Genomic DNA, 16,746 nt, shown 5'->3' with positions numbered 1-16,746 from the left:
TGAATGTGCATAGCCACATAGTACAGCTTTATTTCAGGCATCTAAAAGCTCCACAGAGTTATTACTGATGTGGTGTAGCTAGAATGACCAGACAGCAAGTGTGAAAAATCGGGACATGGGGTAGGGGGTAATAAGAGCCTATATAAGAAAAAGACCCAAAAATCAGGACTGTCCATATAAAATTGGGACATCTGGTCACCCTAGGTGTAGCCAGGTTAATCATGGATGACCCTGTGGCTGCTACCAGTCTGTGCCCAGGCATTGTCCCCTCCTGGTCTCCAGTCCGATCTTCAGGGCTCAGTATGCAGGGATTTTATCTCCAAAGTGGGCTATATGACCAAAAAGTGCCACCCGGTGGTGACCAATGATGACTTCAGTCCTCTTAAGCTCAGTTCTCAAATAACACATCCCTATTACTAGAGCCCCGCAAATCTGCGGACATCCTCTTTGTATCCACAGACCATGTTTGCAGATTGTTGATCGGCTGCGGATACAAATTTTGTATCTGCGAGGGCTCGATGTGTTGCTGATCAAATCAAACCATCTTATCCCAATAGTCCTCTTCGGGAACTGGGAAACTGTGGTGCTGCAAGTGGAGCAGCTAGGGGGAGGGGAGAGGTGCCTGCCATCAGGAGAATGCTTGAAACTTAGCTGCGGGAGAGGTGCTGAGGCTGCTGAATCTTTGAAGAGCTGTTGTTGAGGTGTAATGGATTTGGTGGGTCACAGAAGAGAACTGATTTGGGGGAAGGGAAGAAAGAGAAAAATAATCCCTTGGCAGGAAGAGATCTGATGTTGCAGGGGAGAGAATAAACAGACTGAGATGACTGGAGTGCTGGCTGAATTGGGGGGGAGTGTGCATGGAGGTGAGTCTGAGCATGTGAGACTGAGCCAGGGCTACCTATTGAGTGAATGTTGGGGTGGTGTCATTGTCAGGTGCATGGGGGTGTGTAAGAGACAGAAAAACTGGTGAGAAGAGAGTCCAATGGGAGTTGTGTGTGTGTGTGAAGTGAGAGTCTCGGGGGGCAGGGGGGCTAAACTCCCACAACAGGATATAAATATACACCATTGAATTCACTGGGAACTACTTGTGTTATGCAGTGGGGAGTACCTAGTCCCCAGGGTGTGGAGGGGCATGGCAGAGTAGTGTGGGTGTGGTCGTGGTTGTGGGACGTGAAGAGTGGGTTGTGCATGCTAACATGTTTGGTAAGGTCAGTAGGTTTTTGTCTGCTTTAGTAAGTTTTTTTTTTTTTTTTTTTTGACCACTTTGCAAGGTTTTATTTATTTAAGTTTTATTCAAAATACAGATGTGCACCTATTAAGTTATGTTTTAGGCTTCTGTTTACCATGTTAACTATTATAATATTCCCAATGTATTGTTAATCTTGAACATTAAAATTTCCACTCAGTGAGATTACCCTCTGGTGTATTGAATTCTAGTATTCAAGATCTCAAAGAGAGAATAAGACAACGTACAAACTTGCCATTGGGCCCAAGTATTGATACCCATGGAGAAACCTTCCTCTCCCAAGAAGTGGTGGTTAACCTTTTACAAGAAACCAAGCAAGCTTTTGAAAGATGTCATAGAGTAAGTCTGCTTTCTGTGACTTCTATAAGTAGATATAATTTGAATGGCACCCAAAAACAAGCTAGAAGAAGCAACTGTTTACACCCTCAATTTTAAGAACACGTCTTGTTTTACCATTAGTTGAAGTCTAATAGGAGGTGAGTGGACTTGGTGCTGAGGCGAGGACTTGAGTCTCCATTTAATGAAATGAATTACCTTTTTAAAATCATGGTCATGGTGGGGTAGCGTAAGACATTGTTTATAGACTTTTTGTTTAACAAAAGTGAGTTACAGAAAACTTCTGACCATTTGTTTTAAAAACACTATTTATAACCAATTGGAATAAAAATAGCTTTTTACATGTTTTTGTTTCTAAACCAGTCCTTATAATTGATTAGCATTTGGTATAACAACTTTGATATGTTGTACAAATGTCACAGAGTTTAAAACAAGAAGTTACAAAAATAAGATTAATTTAGGTAAGATAATTTCCCTACAAACATTCAACTGTCACATGTATCAATCTTCTATTATTAATTAATACTACTGTTGAGGGGCTGCAGGGAATAATCTTTGCTGTTGCATTGTTTACCTTCTATTAATCCTTTACTGTTTTCAAATGTTTGTGCCTAATACAAAATAGAATTTTTACTATTGATATAAATCACAGGTTTTTCTGTGGCTCATTGGCTGTGTGAGTGTAGTGCTTTAAAGGTTTAATAAGAACCTTAGATTTAATTACAAACTTTAACTTAGAGAAGCCAAAACCATTTTTTGCAAATACTTATCTATTTATAAGAATTATCCTTAAAATGAACAAAACAGAACTCCAAATATTTTGCTGATCCGTCTCAGTGTGTTAATAGCTTTTAATATATTAGGTATTGAGAGGATACAATGTAACCATGGTTATAGCAGAAATAGATACAACACTGGTTAATATTCACATAACAGCCGATTTAGCATTGGGAATGTCAAAGTGACGGCATGATGCATAGACAAATTAGTCATTTTATCATTATAGTGGTCATTGGTAAAAACTGCTGTAGTTCTAACTTCTGTTCTAACCTTCCTTTTCAGTTGTGCATAATTTTTTTTTTTTTTTTTCCAAACACGTTCCTTTTGGGATGAAATTTTTCAAGTTTGGTCTCAGCCCAAGATTGATTTGTTTGTAAAGTTAGAGTAAAATAAATTCAGGTATTTCTGCATGCATGAATAAATGTTGCACTTTCATAACCAAAACAGATGAAACTAGAAACTTTAAAGCACAATTTATCAGGGAGACATAAAATAAAAACTTCTAAAGGTAAAGAATATTCGAAATTAGTAACTTCATGGGAATGCGTTTGAAGAATTAGAATGTGTAATTTTTATTTTATTTATTTGGACACTAAAACTAAGCATACATTTGACTCCAAATGCCAGTGGTCCAAATCTCCTGTGTTGCAAAGGTCGATAGTCTTACTTTTGCAGATATTCTAAAACTACAAAGGACCAAAGTCCAGTTGCTGTTCAGAGAACTTTAAGAGCCACCTTTTTTAAGTTCTAAAAGCCCAAATAGTGTTGGGTTTTTTTGTTTCGTTTTTTATGAAAAAGAAAAGGCAGAGCATCGGATTTTGCTATATAGATATCTAGGACAAGATTTTAGAATTATGTGCATATAAAAATGTACTCACACCATGCAGTTACTGAAATTGTATTTGTGCGCATGATAACTGACCATGCAAAAGAGGAGTTAGAGGTGTACTGTTACCCTGACACTGCATACAGTCATAGTAACTGTGTATCAATTATTCAAACATGCAACTCTAAAAAATCTGAGCACAACTGCCTACTCAAACGTATGCATGAAAATGTCAACATGTGATGATTGTCTATAGTCCTATATTATATATTGATCTATAGGGGCAGATCCTCCGCCTGAGTAAACAGTCTCACTTTATTGACTTCAATGGAACTATAACAGTTGACACCGCCTGAGGATCTGTTTTATTATTTTGAAAGTGCGCTGTCATTTTAAGTCTTCTGCGATCACTGTTTATATATTTTTAAAAAGCATGTGCAAAGGACTGTCTACACATGAAGTTATTCACGAATAGCTCTGTACGTGGTCACGTTGTTATTCTGGAATAAGTGAGTCCACATATGGAGTTATTGTGAAATGTCTTGTGTGCTTTAAATTCACATCCTACCCTAATTCAAATAAACTTCCAAGTGTAGACAACAAGTTCTAACACTAAGTATCAAAATATTTGTTGTTCTTTTTAAAGCTCTCTGATCATTCTGATTTACCGAAGAATGCATTCAGAATTTTTTCTATGCTTGTGGAGTTTTTGTGTATTGAGCATATTGATTATGCCTTGGAAACTGGACTTGCTGGTAAGCATAATTCTGTTTTTTGTTTTCTTAAATGTGTGGTATTTCATTATAAAATAGCACATACTAATGTTTCTAATTTCATTGGTCAATGCATTCAGAGCACTTTATACTCTTCAGTGATTGGCCTTGAGATCTATGCAAATTAATGTTGTGCAAGGTATGTTGATTAAGGGAATTAATTTATCTCATTTATTTGGAAGCCATAAATAAGCTTCTGAAGCACACCTTACATATGGGAAATCAGTACAGATTGAAAGACAATGATTATTCAGAAATATCTGGAGGCTTTATTTCCTGCATCATAAGAATCTGAGTATAATCATTCCCTTTCTACCTCTTTCACCTTCTCCATAAAAAGAGAATAAGGTTTTTATAGTGTGTGTTTATTTAGAGTGTGTGTGGTTTTACATGTATATTTTACATAGAGGAACACTTCTTATATAGAAAGACTTTTCTCATTGTATTTACTGTTTAAAAAAACCTCTTTTGTTTGTGTGTGCATATTTTAATATTTTAGGGAAACGTCTCAAAGTAAGATTTTTTTTCTATGTTTCAACTGTTTTGAAGAATAAACTAGATGTGGTTACAGAGTTATAAGTCTTTCGTACAATTTGCTGCCTTTAATTGATAAGCAGAATTCCTGTTAATATTAGTGGGAGTCCATTGAAGTTACCCTTTGTACTGTCTGCATACAAGGAATATTGTATATAGACTTTTAGGGTAATTATGAAAAAAACTCCTGTGATTTAGGCTTGGTCTACATAACAGAATTAGGTCAACATAAGGCAGTTTCTGCTGACCTAATTATGTCAGTGTACATACTACATCCTTGTTCCCCCCGATATAAGTTCCCTATTACACCGACATCATAACTCCACCGCTGCAAGAGGTGTAGGGTTTATGTTGGTGTAGCTAGGATTACTTACCTTGGCAGTTGGCTGTCATTCTTGTCAATTTCATGGCTCCATGCTGAAGCCATGAAATTGACAGGAAAGCTGGGGCGAGTAGCGGGGCTAGCTGTCCCCACTTCCAGCTGGGCTGCACCTGTCCTGCTCAGAGCCTGGCTGCCCCCTGGCTCCCAGCCCAGCTGCTGCCCAGGCTCCCTGCTCCCTCTGTGCCTGCCTGGCCCCCCGTGGGGAGCCCTGGTGCTGCCCAGCGGCAGGGAACTGAGAGCCAGGGGTGCAGCCGGGCTCCCGGCGGGGAACTACGTGTGGAACTGAGAGCCCAGGCTCTCAGTCCTCCACACTGCCCCTCTTAAGTCGGTGGAAGCGCTCCTGGTGAGGATGTGCACCTCTGACAGAGGAGGGTAGTGTGGACATGAACCACTGCGGAGGGTGTAAGTCGCCCTAACATAGGTCGACTTATGTTTCTAGTGTAGACGTGCTCCTAGATGCCTAACTCCTGTTTTCAAAGTGACTGAAGTTCTTGGGAGCCTACATCCCATTGATTTTAACTTAAGTACTTTTGAAAATTTTACCCTTATCCTTAGAAAGGACAGTGATACAGATTACATGCACTATATTTTTTTTATGATCCTAAATAAATGTTTCCACCTTAGGCATTCCTTCTCCTGACTCTAAAAGTGCAAACCTTTATTTCCTGGATGTTGTACACCAGGCCAATACTATTTTCCACTTGTTTGACAAGCAGTTTAATGATCATCTGATGCCATTAATCAGGTATGTCAGGTGTTCTGTTTTGCATTTCTTCTGTGAATATGTATGGTCATCATTGCTAGAAATTATGAATTTCATTTTTGTTCCTATTAATATAGTTAAATATTTTTATTAAAAGAAATTTGCTTTAAAAATAATTCAAATTATTGATGATGGAAGTTGTAGAAAGTTTAGTGTTTATTTAAATCTGACTTCTAATCAGTACATTTGCAAGAGGAGTCTTTTTTAGTCTGTTATGCTGATGTGCAGCATATGGGCATGCACAGCAGTCTTGGCTCACTCTTTGGTCCACTGGGGACTGGCAGCAATATGGAAGCAGAGTGCTCAGTCCAGGGGCAACTCCCTCTGAACTACAGCAGAGTGTCGCCCACCTCTGGGTCAGCAAATACAGTTGTGGGGTCTTCTGGTTTTTGAAGTAGCTCCATCCATCAGTCCTTGATTACAAAGACAGATAACTGCATCCAGTCTGGTACTTTCTGGGAGAGGATGGGTGGGGAATCCTGAAATACTCCTGTGTTTGCTAGCAACCAAAGCAAATAGATTTGATTTGCATTATTTTGACTATGTTATGATTTTTTCCCTATTGTTTTCTAGCTCTTCTCCTAAGTTATCTGAATGTCTTCAGAAGAAAAAGGATATAATAGAGCAAATGGAGATGAAACTGGACGTGGGCATTGATAGGCAAGTGAAGTTTTAAACTTTCCATCAATCACTGCTCTACTTACCATTTTTAACACAAAGAAGTTTTGCCTTAGCTTGTTTTTCCTGCTGGGAAGTAATCATTTAGAATCACAGAATTTATTTCTTTTGAAATCCAGACAGAAAATCAGAGATCACGCTGAACTTTTGTCAAGAAAAAACTAATTTTGGGAGGCTGAAATTTCTCCATGCTTGATTTTTTTTACCTGAAATTAATATTTTTGGGAAGAGTGAGCAAAATCTTTCATCTACTTTTGTGTTGAGGGAATGAGATAATTCACAATTTTCCTCTGTCTCTCTAAAAAACAAACCAACAAAAAAAACCCAAAACACTTCCTGCTTTGGGTTGCGGGGCAAAAGCTCACATACAGAATGTTGAAACTTGAAATTTTAAAGTATTTAAAGAGCAGTATGTGTGATAGACTGAAAGAGATTAACTGACTTGCTTGAGTGGGACTGTGGTGTAATGCATATCTTGGGAGTCAAGAGAATTGAGTGTAATTCTGGGTTTGACATTGACTTGCTCTGAGACTGAGTGATTCATTTAATCTCCGTCCCTCAGTTACCTCCTATATAAAATGGTGTGATTTTTATGGATGGAAAAAGCATTATAAATGCAAAGTATTATTGTCATTTTGCAGTGGAGAAAACACAAGAAAGAGGTAATGCTTAATGTTAGGGAGCAGAGCCACAATGTAAGTACTCTACTTACAGAGTATGTATATGTTTACTTGTACCAGGGAGATTTGTATTATTTCCATATCTCCAAATGATTTGTTGTTTGACCTTGAACCAGTCGCTTAACCTCTGTGCCTCGGTTTCCCCTTCTTAATGTAAATAATACATCCCGATTATTAATTGAAAATTAATGTCTGTACTGCCTTGAAAAGTGCCATATAAGCATTAATTATTAGGTGTCTACTCCATCCTGAAGGAGCAAAGAACAGAACTGTACAAGAGAAAACAAGCATTGCTCCTTGTATCCTAGCTCTGTTACCTTCTGATCGGTGAGGAAGAGTCTCAAAGTGGGTAAATTGCAAAGGAATTGAGGGGTGGTTTGATAAAAAATATTTGCTGTGGCGATGGAAGGAAAGGAAAAACGGGAGAAAGTACAGAGTTAACAATGGAGATTTTACCCTCTGCTGCTGGAAATGCCGTAGTGGTTTAAACATCAAGTCTGAAATACTTAAGACACTCTGGAGCCACTGGTTCAAACCTAGACAGGATTGCCTGAGCCCTCAGTGTCGAAGTAGATGAATTAAGTTCTGTGTACAATAAATAATCTCTAAAGACTGTGTGGGGATTTTCAAAAGTGCCTAAGTGATGGAGAAGCACAAGTCCAGTTGGAAGTCAATGGTACTGTGTTCCCGAGTCACGTAGGGTGGGATTTTCACAAGCCCCTATGTGTTGCAGACAACTACATGTTTGTGGTGGCTCTGCAAAAGAGAGACCAGTTTTGAGACAAATCACTTATATAAGAATGTGGTTACTTGCACACCATTTTGTCTACATGAGCACCAAAATACCAGAAAGAACCCCAAGAATAGGTACCGCTGGACTTGGGCACCGTCTGGTAACAAAGAAAGGTAGATTCCCAGGCACTGTTGGTTTCAATATTCTCCAGAATCTGACAGTGTCTGATAGCAGACCCTTGAAGGGTATTCACAGTGATGGTTTATTCCCCGGTAATGACTAGCAGAACTGATTTTAGTCCATGGGACCATCCTAATGAACTAGCATTGCTGTTCTGTATATCCATATAGATTGCCTTACATGCATGTATATTAAAAATGGGAGTTGGAAGAGCAGGGGGATGTAACTTTGATTTCGGTTATTGACTGGGGCAAGGTTGTAGAGTGAAGTACAGCCAGAATGGGAGTCTGAGCTTCATAGGCATGGAAAATAATTAATTTGATTGCCTGTTTTGGGATTAGGTGTATTTTTCCCTCCCTCAAATCATGTGGCGCTTTCATAGTCCAAGCGATGTAGCTTCATTTTTGCTGATTACGGTCCCTAGAAAACAGTGAGAAAATCTGTTCTGAACAAATGAGTGTTCCAGGGAGAGTCACTTGGGAGAATGAGCTCTATGTATTGCAGCTGCTTTGCTCTTCAAGCACTCCCTGGATCGGCTTTGGGACTGACAGTAAAATAAACCATTTCTGACTTTAGATAACGTTCAGGAAGGATAACTGCTAGGGGGAAGATGCAAGTAAAATTGCACTGGACCTTTTAAGACAAGTGACCAGATTCTTTCTTGTTGCAAGTGTTTTGTGATGCTGTTTCACTTGAACTGTGTATTATTCTTTATAAAGTTACTGAACTAGGTCTAGAAAGTTCCCTTCAGAGTCTTTCTGGCTTTCCCCAGCAAAGAAGAGTGCCTGGCTATTCTGAAGAGCTGGCTTTAAATGGGTTATGTTTCAATTCAATTCTCCTTTAAAATCAGCTGGCCAGCACATACTGTATTGCATTCCAGGATAAAGAGAACTTTGGAGCAGAGACTTCTCAAAGGCTTCTATCTAACTCTCATGCCCCTACCACCTTCAGAAAATCAGACTTGTCTTGTGTACTAAAATTGTATTGTATAGCAGTTTCAAAAATATTTTTGGTCTTTGCAGTTCATTTTAGCGTGAACGTCTTTTTATATTAAATGGTGAAACTCATTTAATGTTCATGAATTTGTAGAAGCGGTGGATAATGGATTTCTACTTCACTGTGCACTAATCACTTATATTTTATGTGGGATCACTTCAGAATTTTTAAATGTTAAAACCAAGTAAATGAAAACTTTTATTTTAAAACACATGTATATTTTAACTTTAAAGGACACTGAATTGTATGATTGGTCAGATGAAGCACATCTTGGCTGCAGAACAAAAGAAGACAGATTTTAAACCAGAAGATGAAAACAGTGTTTTGATTCAGTATACTAATGTGAGTAAACAAATAGAGATTTGTCAGTAATAGTAGCATTTTGAAGATAATTTGAGCAGTGTTGGCATTTTGATAGTGTATGTCCAATTACATGTACATCTGATTAACATTCAGGCTTGTTTCACTCTATGCCAAGGATTCTCAAACTCCTTCACAATGTGGATCCTAAACTTGGTGGGAGTAGTCTCAGTTTTGTTGTATAATAGTAGTGTCCAATAGCCCCAGTCAGACTGAATGAGGTGCCATACAAACACAAACTCCCTCTCCCCCAAAATACCATCTAAATTAACATGGACCGAAACGTAATAGAGAGTTTGTCATGGATCTGCCTTCCCATTTGCAGGTCTTTCCAGTGATAATGGCAACAATTGCTTACCCAGAAAAGTAATATTAGGGCAGTATTTAATGAATTTATGGATGTCTTTCAATGCAATTTTTCTGCTGAAAATGAGGAACGCCAGCAGCAAATGGACAGCTGGTCATCCACAGACCATTATGTGTGAGCCAGTGCTCTATACGTTGCTCATCATTAATCTGAGACTTTGCTTTCCAAATGTTTTTTAAGAGGGGAAGCTTCTCTCTAATCAGTTAACTTACAAGCAATCTTTTTATAGGCCTGTGTCAAAGTATGTGGCTATGTCAGAAAGCAAGTGGAAAAGATTAGAAAGTCTATGGATGGTAAGAATGTGGACACAGTTCTGATGGAGCTTGGAGTCCGTTTTCATCGACTTATTTATGAACATCTACAGCAATATTCCTACAGTTGCATGGGAGGCATGTTAGCCATTTGTGATGTGGCTGAATACAGGAAGTGTGCCAAAGACTTTAAGGTTAGTGTATGTATACTTAATATGTATGGTGTTATAGAGGCATACATAAAATGCCAGGATAGCAAAACAATATTTTTGTTGGAAAATGTCCTCCTTCATGTAGCCACATTTCACATCTTTTGCCTTCTATTCACAACCTACCATAAATTTTAGACTTTAGATTGCCTGAGTACCATGGCAGCAGCTTTAAACATTTAATAAATGACGCCAGCAAGACCGTCTTTTCCGAATAGTCCTCATATCTATCTCCTAAATTCACTTGCTTTGTGTCATGAGCTTACCTGAGTCAGTTGAGCATCTCACAAAGCAAGCTTGTCCTGATTCTATAAATCATAATAGCCACCTGGAATTTAAAATTCCAAAACATAAAAGTCCTTTGGTGGCTTAACCAAATGGTGTAGTCAGAGTTAGGTCCCTGACCAAGCCAGACTTGGTTAAAGCAGGGGAAATCCTTCCTCCTTGTTCCAGCTTCAACCAGAACTGGCCCTTGGAAGAAGCAGTCAGACCATTTTATCTTGCCTGCTGGGCCTTGATTGGCTTCTGTCTGCTTCCAGCCCTTCTAGCTGCTGGAGAACTAATCCTTATTGGTGCTGCAAGCAGCTGACCTTGAATGGCCTCTAAACAGTTCTTGTAGGTTCAGACTTGCTGCTTTTTTTTCTCACAGACATATTCAGGTGGAGTGGGTCAAGGTGGTGGTGGGGATTTCAACAGGGATTAGCAAATGCCTGCTACACACCAACATGCATTATTTTGAAAGTAATTCAAAAACACACTGAGTGTTTTCATGTGTATGTAGGATTGCACATTGAAATAAGTTAGGAATGTACGCACTGCCAGACAAGACAAGACCTGTGATCCATCTAGTCCAGTACTCTGTCTTCAATAGTAGTCAGAGGCAGGTGCAAGAAACTCTGCATTAGATAGATGTAATATAATCTGCCCTGCATATTAGGTGTCGTCCTAATCCCTTTTAGTTAGAGATTTAAGACCACAGACATCTAAGGATTAGTCTCTTGCAAAATTTGTTACCATCCACTATTATAACTCTGGATATTCTTTTTATCCTAAACATCCCATCCCTTTTTGAATTGTGCTAACTTTTTGGACACAACTTCCTGTGGCAATGAGTTCCACAGTTTACTTTCATACAACATGTAAGTAATTTCCTCCTGGATTTGAATTTGCCATATTTAATTTAACTGAACACCCGCTCATTCTTGTGTTTATGAGACCAAACAGAAGCTCCCAGCCGTCTCCATGTCATTCATTATGTTATATGCTTTTAAAGTATTATGAAGCTGGCTCATTTTTATTATTTCCAAACCAAGCTTCTTCAAATAGCAGAAGCACTTGTCCTTAAGGAGAGTTAAGTTCATGGCAATTTTGAAGCTTTAATGAATCAAGGCCATGTCATTTTAGAGCACACACAAAATCTGAAAAAAATTCTTTGTGCAAACGATTTTTTCATGGTGGGATAACAAAAATAAAACCGGACTTTTCCAAAAATAAGAAATAAGTGGGTAACTTCTTCCAGAAAACTATAATTGCATGTAATTGGGTATTATAAAAATACCACCTCAGTCATAAGTAGTGTAACTGTAATATTGGTGAGTGGTAGTGGTAGTTTGTTGCGGGTGTTTTTTTGAACAATTTTCAAACAATTTTCAAATTCTCTGAATGGTCACATCTCACATTTGTTCTAAAACAAAAGTACCCAAATTCATATACATTTTTAAAAATTAAATCTGGCTTTTGAAAATTGCTTTAGTCTGTTTTTTACAGGAGACACAAATGAGTCTCTTGTGTGGAAAATAGCACTGACATTCGATGAACTTTGCAGCAGCTATTTCATTATAAGACTTACACTTACTTCGAGTATTTTTACTGTTTTTTTTTTTTTTTCTCTGTCTTTCAAACAGATTCCATTGGTGTTACAGCTTTTTGACACCCTGCATGCACTCTGCAATCTTTTGGTTGTAGCACCAGATAACTTAAAGCAGGTCTGCTCAGGAGAACAACTTGCTAATCTGGACAAGAACATCCTTCACTCCTTTGTTCAGCTGCGAGCTGATTATAGATCTGCTCGGCTTGCTCGCCACTTCAGCTGAGCGTGCAGACAAACACGTTGTACCATTGCCAGGCCGGGGGTGTTAGAAAGCACAGGGAATAATTTCTTATTAAACAGCAGTTGTAATTTTTGTGGGACAATGACTGTACAGAACAAAACAGCAGCCATATTCAAACCAGAATTTATTTGAAGAACGTGAGCAGATGTAATCCTTAATTCATATTCCTTAAACTACAGTTCCCCCAGATATGAATTTCTGCAAAACTACTTGCCACTAATTTTCCATTGGAAAAACATTGGTGAAGGAAGGCAAGCGATAAATTGAAAGTATTTCAGTCCTCAATCCTGAATTACCTGATACCATTTGTTAGACTTTAACTACAGAGCATAGCGTAGGTAATGGATTACATAGAATAAAACTGTGTAAAAACATTCATCAATTTTAATGAGTTACACTTCAGCACAGCTAATCATAATCAAATTATCTTTGCTGATTGGTGTTTCTAAATCATTTCATTCTTTCAAAATGTTATCCTACGCTATACAATTTCTTGCTTTAATTAATTAGCTTTGAATTTCTCTGAGATGTAGGAGTAACAGAAACACTATCCCAAGAAAGATGTAATTTATTCATTGTATAGAACTTTAAGCTAAGCTAAATTGGAGAGGGGTTTTTGTTGTTGTTGTTGGAGCCCACTGGAATGTATCAACTTCGTATGAACTCATGGCACTCTGTTTATTATCTGTCTGATAATGGCACTTTTAATTTTGAATATGGTCCTAAATGAATGCAACCACCTTGTTTTAGATTTCATTACTGTGAGGTGAAGATGCTTGTTGTCGGTTTAACATAGAAACTTGTTTGTTTTTTATTCTGTACATAAACAAATTGAGATTGTAACAGAAGTGAAAGGATGAGATATAGCCCACTCATTCGTCTGTAGAAGCGGAAGAATTTGTATTAAATCTAGCCAAAATCCAAAGCTGAAACTTCCTGTCCTAAAGTTAAACTATTTTCAATACCTGAGCAACATAAAATAGTTGAAAGTGCAGAAACTTCTCTTCCCCCTTATATATCTAATGCTGGGGATAACTATTATTGTATGTGTATTTAAACAATAGGAACTTACTCAAGGTGCCTTTGAGATGGATCCATGTTGGGTACAGTAGCTGAAGTGAAGTAATGGGGATGATGAAATATTTGGGGTAATATTTCCCAACAGTTGAAAATTCTGTAGTAAGTGGTGACATTTTAGAGCCAGAGAGCTCCTGTGGAAACCAGAAATGAACTGCATTGTTTCCGTGTTCTAAGTTCCACTCATCACTGTGCGGATCATCTGTAGCGCTCTTAATTCTACTCTGCAGGCTTGGCATATTTTCTGCAGAACTTTCTCTCCCTTCTTCAGAATAGGTTTTCCTAAAATCTACTTTGTCTCTCAGTTACAGCTATCCTCTGCCAAATTTTTTAAAACTTCCCAGGCTCAGTCAAAATTGATTTTTTTCCCTTTATTTTATATCGAGCACAGAATTATATTGGTAAACAAGAGAAATCAAGTATGCCAGGTTTTCCTCCAAAGCATTCTGGGAAACTGTGGCTACTTTGTCCAGATGTATAGCTCTATTCCTTGGCCATGGCAGAATCACAAAGAGTTCTGGATACTGGAGGAGGCACATGCTTGTACTGTTGCCATTTTTAGAAAGCTCTGATGTGAATTCAAATTATACCTCTCTGTTACCTCTGTAACTTAAAGCCAACAATTTTAAGATAGTGGCTTTACTAACCAATATAAAATCTTTGTACAAAAAGTGTCAATTTGTAAACACTTCAGAACAGTAAACAAAACCACTAGGCATCATTTTAAGACTGCAAATTACAGAAGTGCTTCAAAATGTCTTGTGTTGTAAATTTCTTGTTTTGAATTATATTTTAAAATTATATAAAATGTACTCACCATATTGTTTACTTTAACTGTGGTGTTTTCCATGCATAAGTTCAGTGCAATATTCTCTATTATGTCTATTAAAATAATGATGAGATAACAATAGGTGAATACTTAAACATGTAAACACTCAATAAAAAATATTCCCTCCATATGCCTTTTTCATTCCATTCCATTTCCATATTCTTATCTTTATATGCAATTGTATAAATCCCTTTTATTTAAAAAAATCAATAAAAGTAATTTTACTGATCACATTTATCGATAGTGTGGGCCTTCCCTTCCCACTTTTAAACAACAAAATAAAAAACATAACACAAATCTTTTTATATAAGAGACTATTATTACGGTGACGTTTACTGTAAAAATAAATTTTGGGTTGGGATGGGGGGAGCTATAATTTTTTATACATTTTGAAGTTTATAGCTTTTATAGCATGTAATTTAGGAAAATATTTCCAGGAGTTTCTGAATATAATAGCAGTACTATCAAAAATTCAAATATGCTTTTTTATGTGTATGTAATGAGTTAAAAGTACTACTTTTCTAATGTTCACTCTTGGAACATTAGCTTTTAACAGGCTGGCAGCCAAGTGAATGTTAAAGAGGAGGTATGTGTATGTGCATGTAATTATGCTGTCTCCAATTGGTTAAAATGGTTTTGCAGTAAATTATTGTAGGTTGGAAAATAAGCTGTGTTTTTACAAGTCCTATAATTTATTAACATGACTTGGTGTTGTATTGTATTTGCATAAGTGCAGAGGGCAGAAAAAAGCAGGCTCTTCATAACAATATAACTCAACAAATATAAAAGAAAAAACAAAATTCAGAAAATGGAGGATGTGGTGGATGAGGATGGGGAAAAAAGGAAGTTCTAGGTGGTTAGAAACAGAAGATAGTAGAAAGACCATGAAGATGGCATAAACTAAAAGGATCTGGAGAACAAGCAATTTGTAAGTAAAAAGCCCAGCACCTGAAAAGGGAATGCTAGAGTCCTAAAATATGATTTAACCGGGCCCATATATCAACAATATGGGAGAACAGACAGGATTGTGATCAGAATATACAAGATTCCATCCTTATTAAATGAGATACTGCATTCTGCAGGAAGTGGGAAATATACCAGCAATCTGCAGTTTAATTGGAGTGAAAGAAATTTTTCTGGAGCCAAGCTTGTTTTCTTTTTCAAGGCTATCAGTGGTCTGTAGAATGGTACATGGCTGTTTGAACTGCAAGATACTGACATGCAAAATGTCAGTTTACTGTGGGTCTCAAGGAATCAGTAAAATAACTTGGTTTTTCTACCTATCTCTAAGTGCGTATAAAGCACCTACCATGGTTTTATTTAAGTGCTGCACATAACTTACAAATACAGTGAGAGGTGCCTCAAAGGCAGTCCAACGTCGTCCGTATCTAACTGGTGCCCCTGTGGGTGGATGTTCAGTTTCCATCCTGCACTAGGTTGTATTCTGCTTCTGTGGGGAATGCAACGGCAAGGAGGTGCATCTTATTTGATGACCGAGAGGCTAGGACTCTTCCTGCTCTCCTTTGGAAGTGTGCCCTGTTTGGCCTGCTGGCTCTATCCCCAGCTTCCTCAAGTCTGTCTGGGTGCCAATAAACCTAGTGCGCAGGATGATCTTATCTGCCATGGAGGATTCCTGGAGGAAAGATGACCTTTGAGATAACATTGGACTGTTGTGGCAAGGGCTTTGTCAATCTGTATCAGACCCCTGAATTGACTCAGTAGTGCAGGAGGAGTGAAGCTGTTGGGGGACAGACACCAGCTTCATTGCCCTCACCTCCTCAAATATCAGGAGAAAGAGCAGGCAACTATCCTCTCCGCTTCCTCTCTCCCGCTCAAGAAAACCCTCCCCCCCACCCCAAAAGCCCAAAAGTACCTCATCTGAGGGAGTGGGAGTTTGAGAGTTCAGTTACTGCTGACCACTCCACACTTGGCTATGATCTTTCTTGATCTGCCTGTGGGTAAGGCTGCACCTCGCAGGGATAATTCCCTTCTGAGCATTGCAGGCGGGAAGTGGAGCTGCAGGCTGATTTGTCCAGCACACTCTCTCCTCGCTGGAAAGGTTTGTCTTCATGCATAGTGCTACACTGGTGCAGCTGTGCTGCTGTAATGAAGACACTACTCTGCTGATGGGAGAGCTTCTGCCATCAACATAGTTAATCCACCTCTCTGAGGTGAATTTAATAAATGAAAAAATCGTGGGACTAACGTTTGCAGACCATCACTGCTTATCCCTTTTCCCCACTCTTTGCGGCAGGAGCTATTGTCTCTTACTCTGTAAATGATTCCTCACTCTTGGTTGGCATTATCCTAATACTAATAAATAATAGTAAATTTGCAAGAGTTGGCAATGCTGCTATTGAGTGGATTTCACTTCCCAATCCCTCTTTACTCCTCTTGCATTAGAGTCAAGTTTCTTGGGCTTTAAATCACTGGAGTAGATTTCACCTTTTGATTAACTCTCAAACCTGCTTCTGTAGCTTGTAAGAAAACGTTTGTTTCCAAATGCCTTTGTATTTTAGTGAGCTCTAGAAGAATTGCAGTTCTGTAGAAATTAGTTCTTTTTAGTGGTCTCCAGAGGAGGATGGCAACAGCTAAAAGTGGGTAGTCTAACCTGATGAGTGAAGGTGTAGTCAAT

The 16,746-nt window shown here is 38.3% G+C and overlaps 1 protein-coding gene across 2 annotated transcripts in view; it reads left to right on the top strand.

The window, feature by feature from the left end:
• EXOC5 (exocyst complex component 5) overlaps nucleotides 1-14,344 on the top strand; it is a 40,458-nt gene extending 26,114 nt beyond the window's left edge. For both annotated transcript variants that reach the window (XM_034768497.1, XM_034768498.1), the window contains exons 12-18: nucleotides 1,438-1,585; nucleotides 3,835-3,943; nucleotides 5,502-5,622; nucleotides 6,214-6,300; nucleotides 9,141-9,249; nucleotides 9,864-10,079; nucleotides 11,999-14,344. In XM_034768497.1, the coding sequence (XP_034624388.1) occupies nucleotides 1,438-1,585; nucleotides 3,835-3,943; nucleotides 5,502-5,622; nucleotides 6,214-6,300; nucleotides 9,141-9,249; nucleotides 9,864-10,079; nucleotides 11,999-12,187 (979 nt within the window). In that variant the 3' untranslated portion in view covers nucleotides 12,188-14,344. The remainder of the gene's footprint in view (nucleotides 1-1,437; nucleotides 1,586-3,834; nucleotides 3,944-5,501; nucleotides 5,623-6,213; nucleotides 6,301-9,140; nucleotides 9,250-9,863; nucleotides 10,080-11,998) is intronic.
• The last annotated feature ends 2,402 nt before the right edge of the window (nucleotides 14,345-16,746 follow it).

Source organism: Trachemys scripta, chromosome 4 (genome assembly GCF_013100865.1).
Source record: "Trachemys scripta elegans isolate TJP31775 chromosome 4, CAS_Tse_1.0, whole genome shotgun sequence".
Classification (NCBI taxonomy): domain Eukaryota; kingdom Metazoa; phylum Chordata; order Testudines; family Emydidae; genus Trachemys; species Trachemys scripta.
Note: the sequence above shows the minus strand (reverse complement) of the source record. Positions and strands in the feature narration are given on the sequence as shown.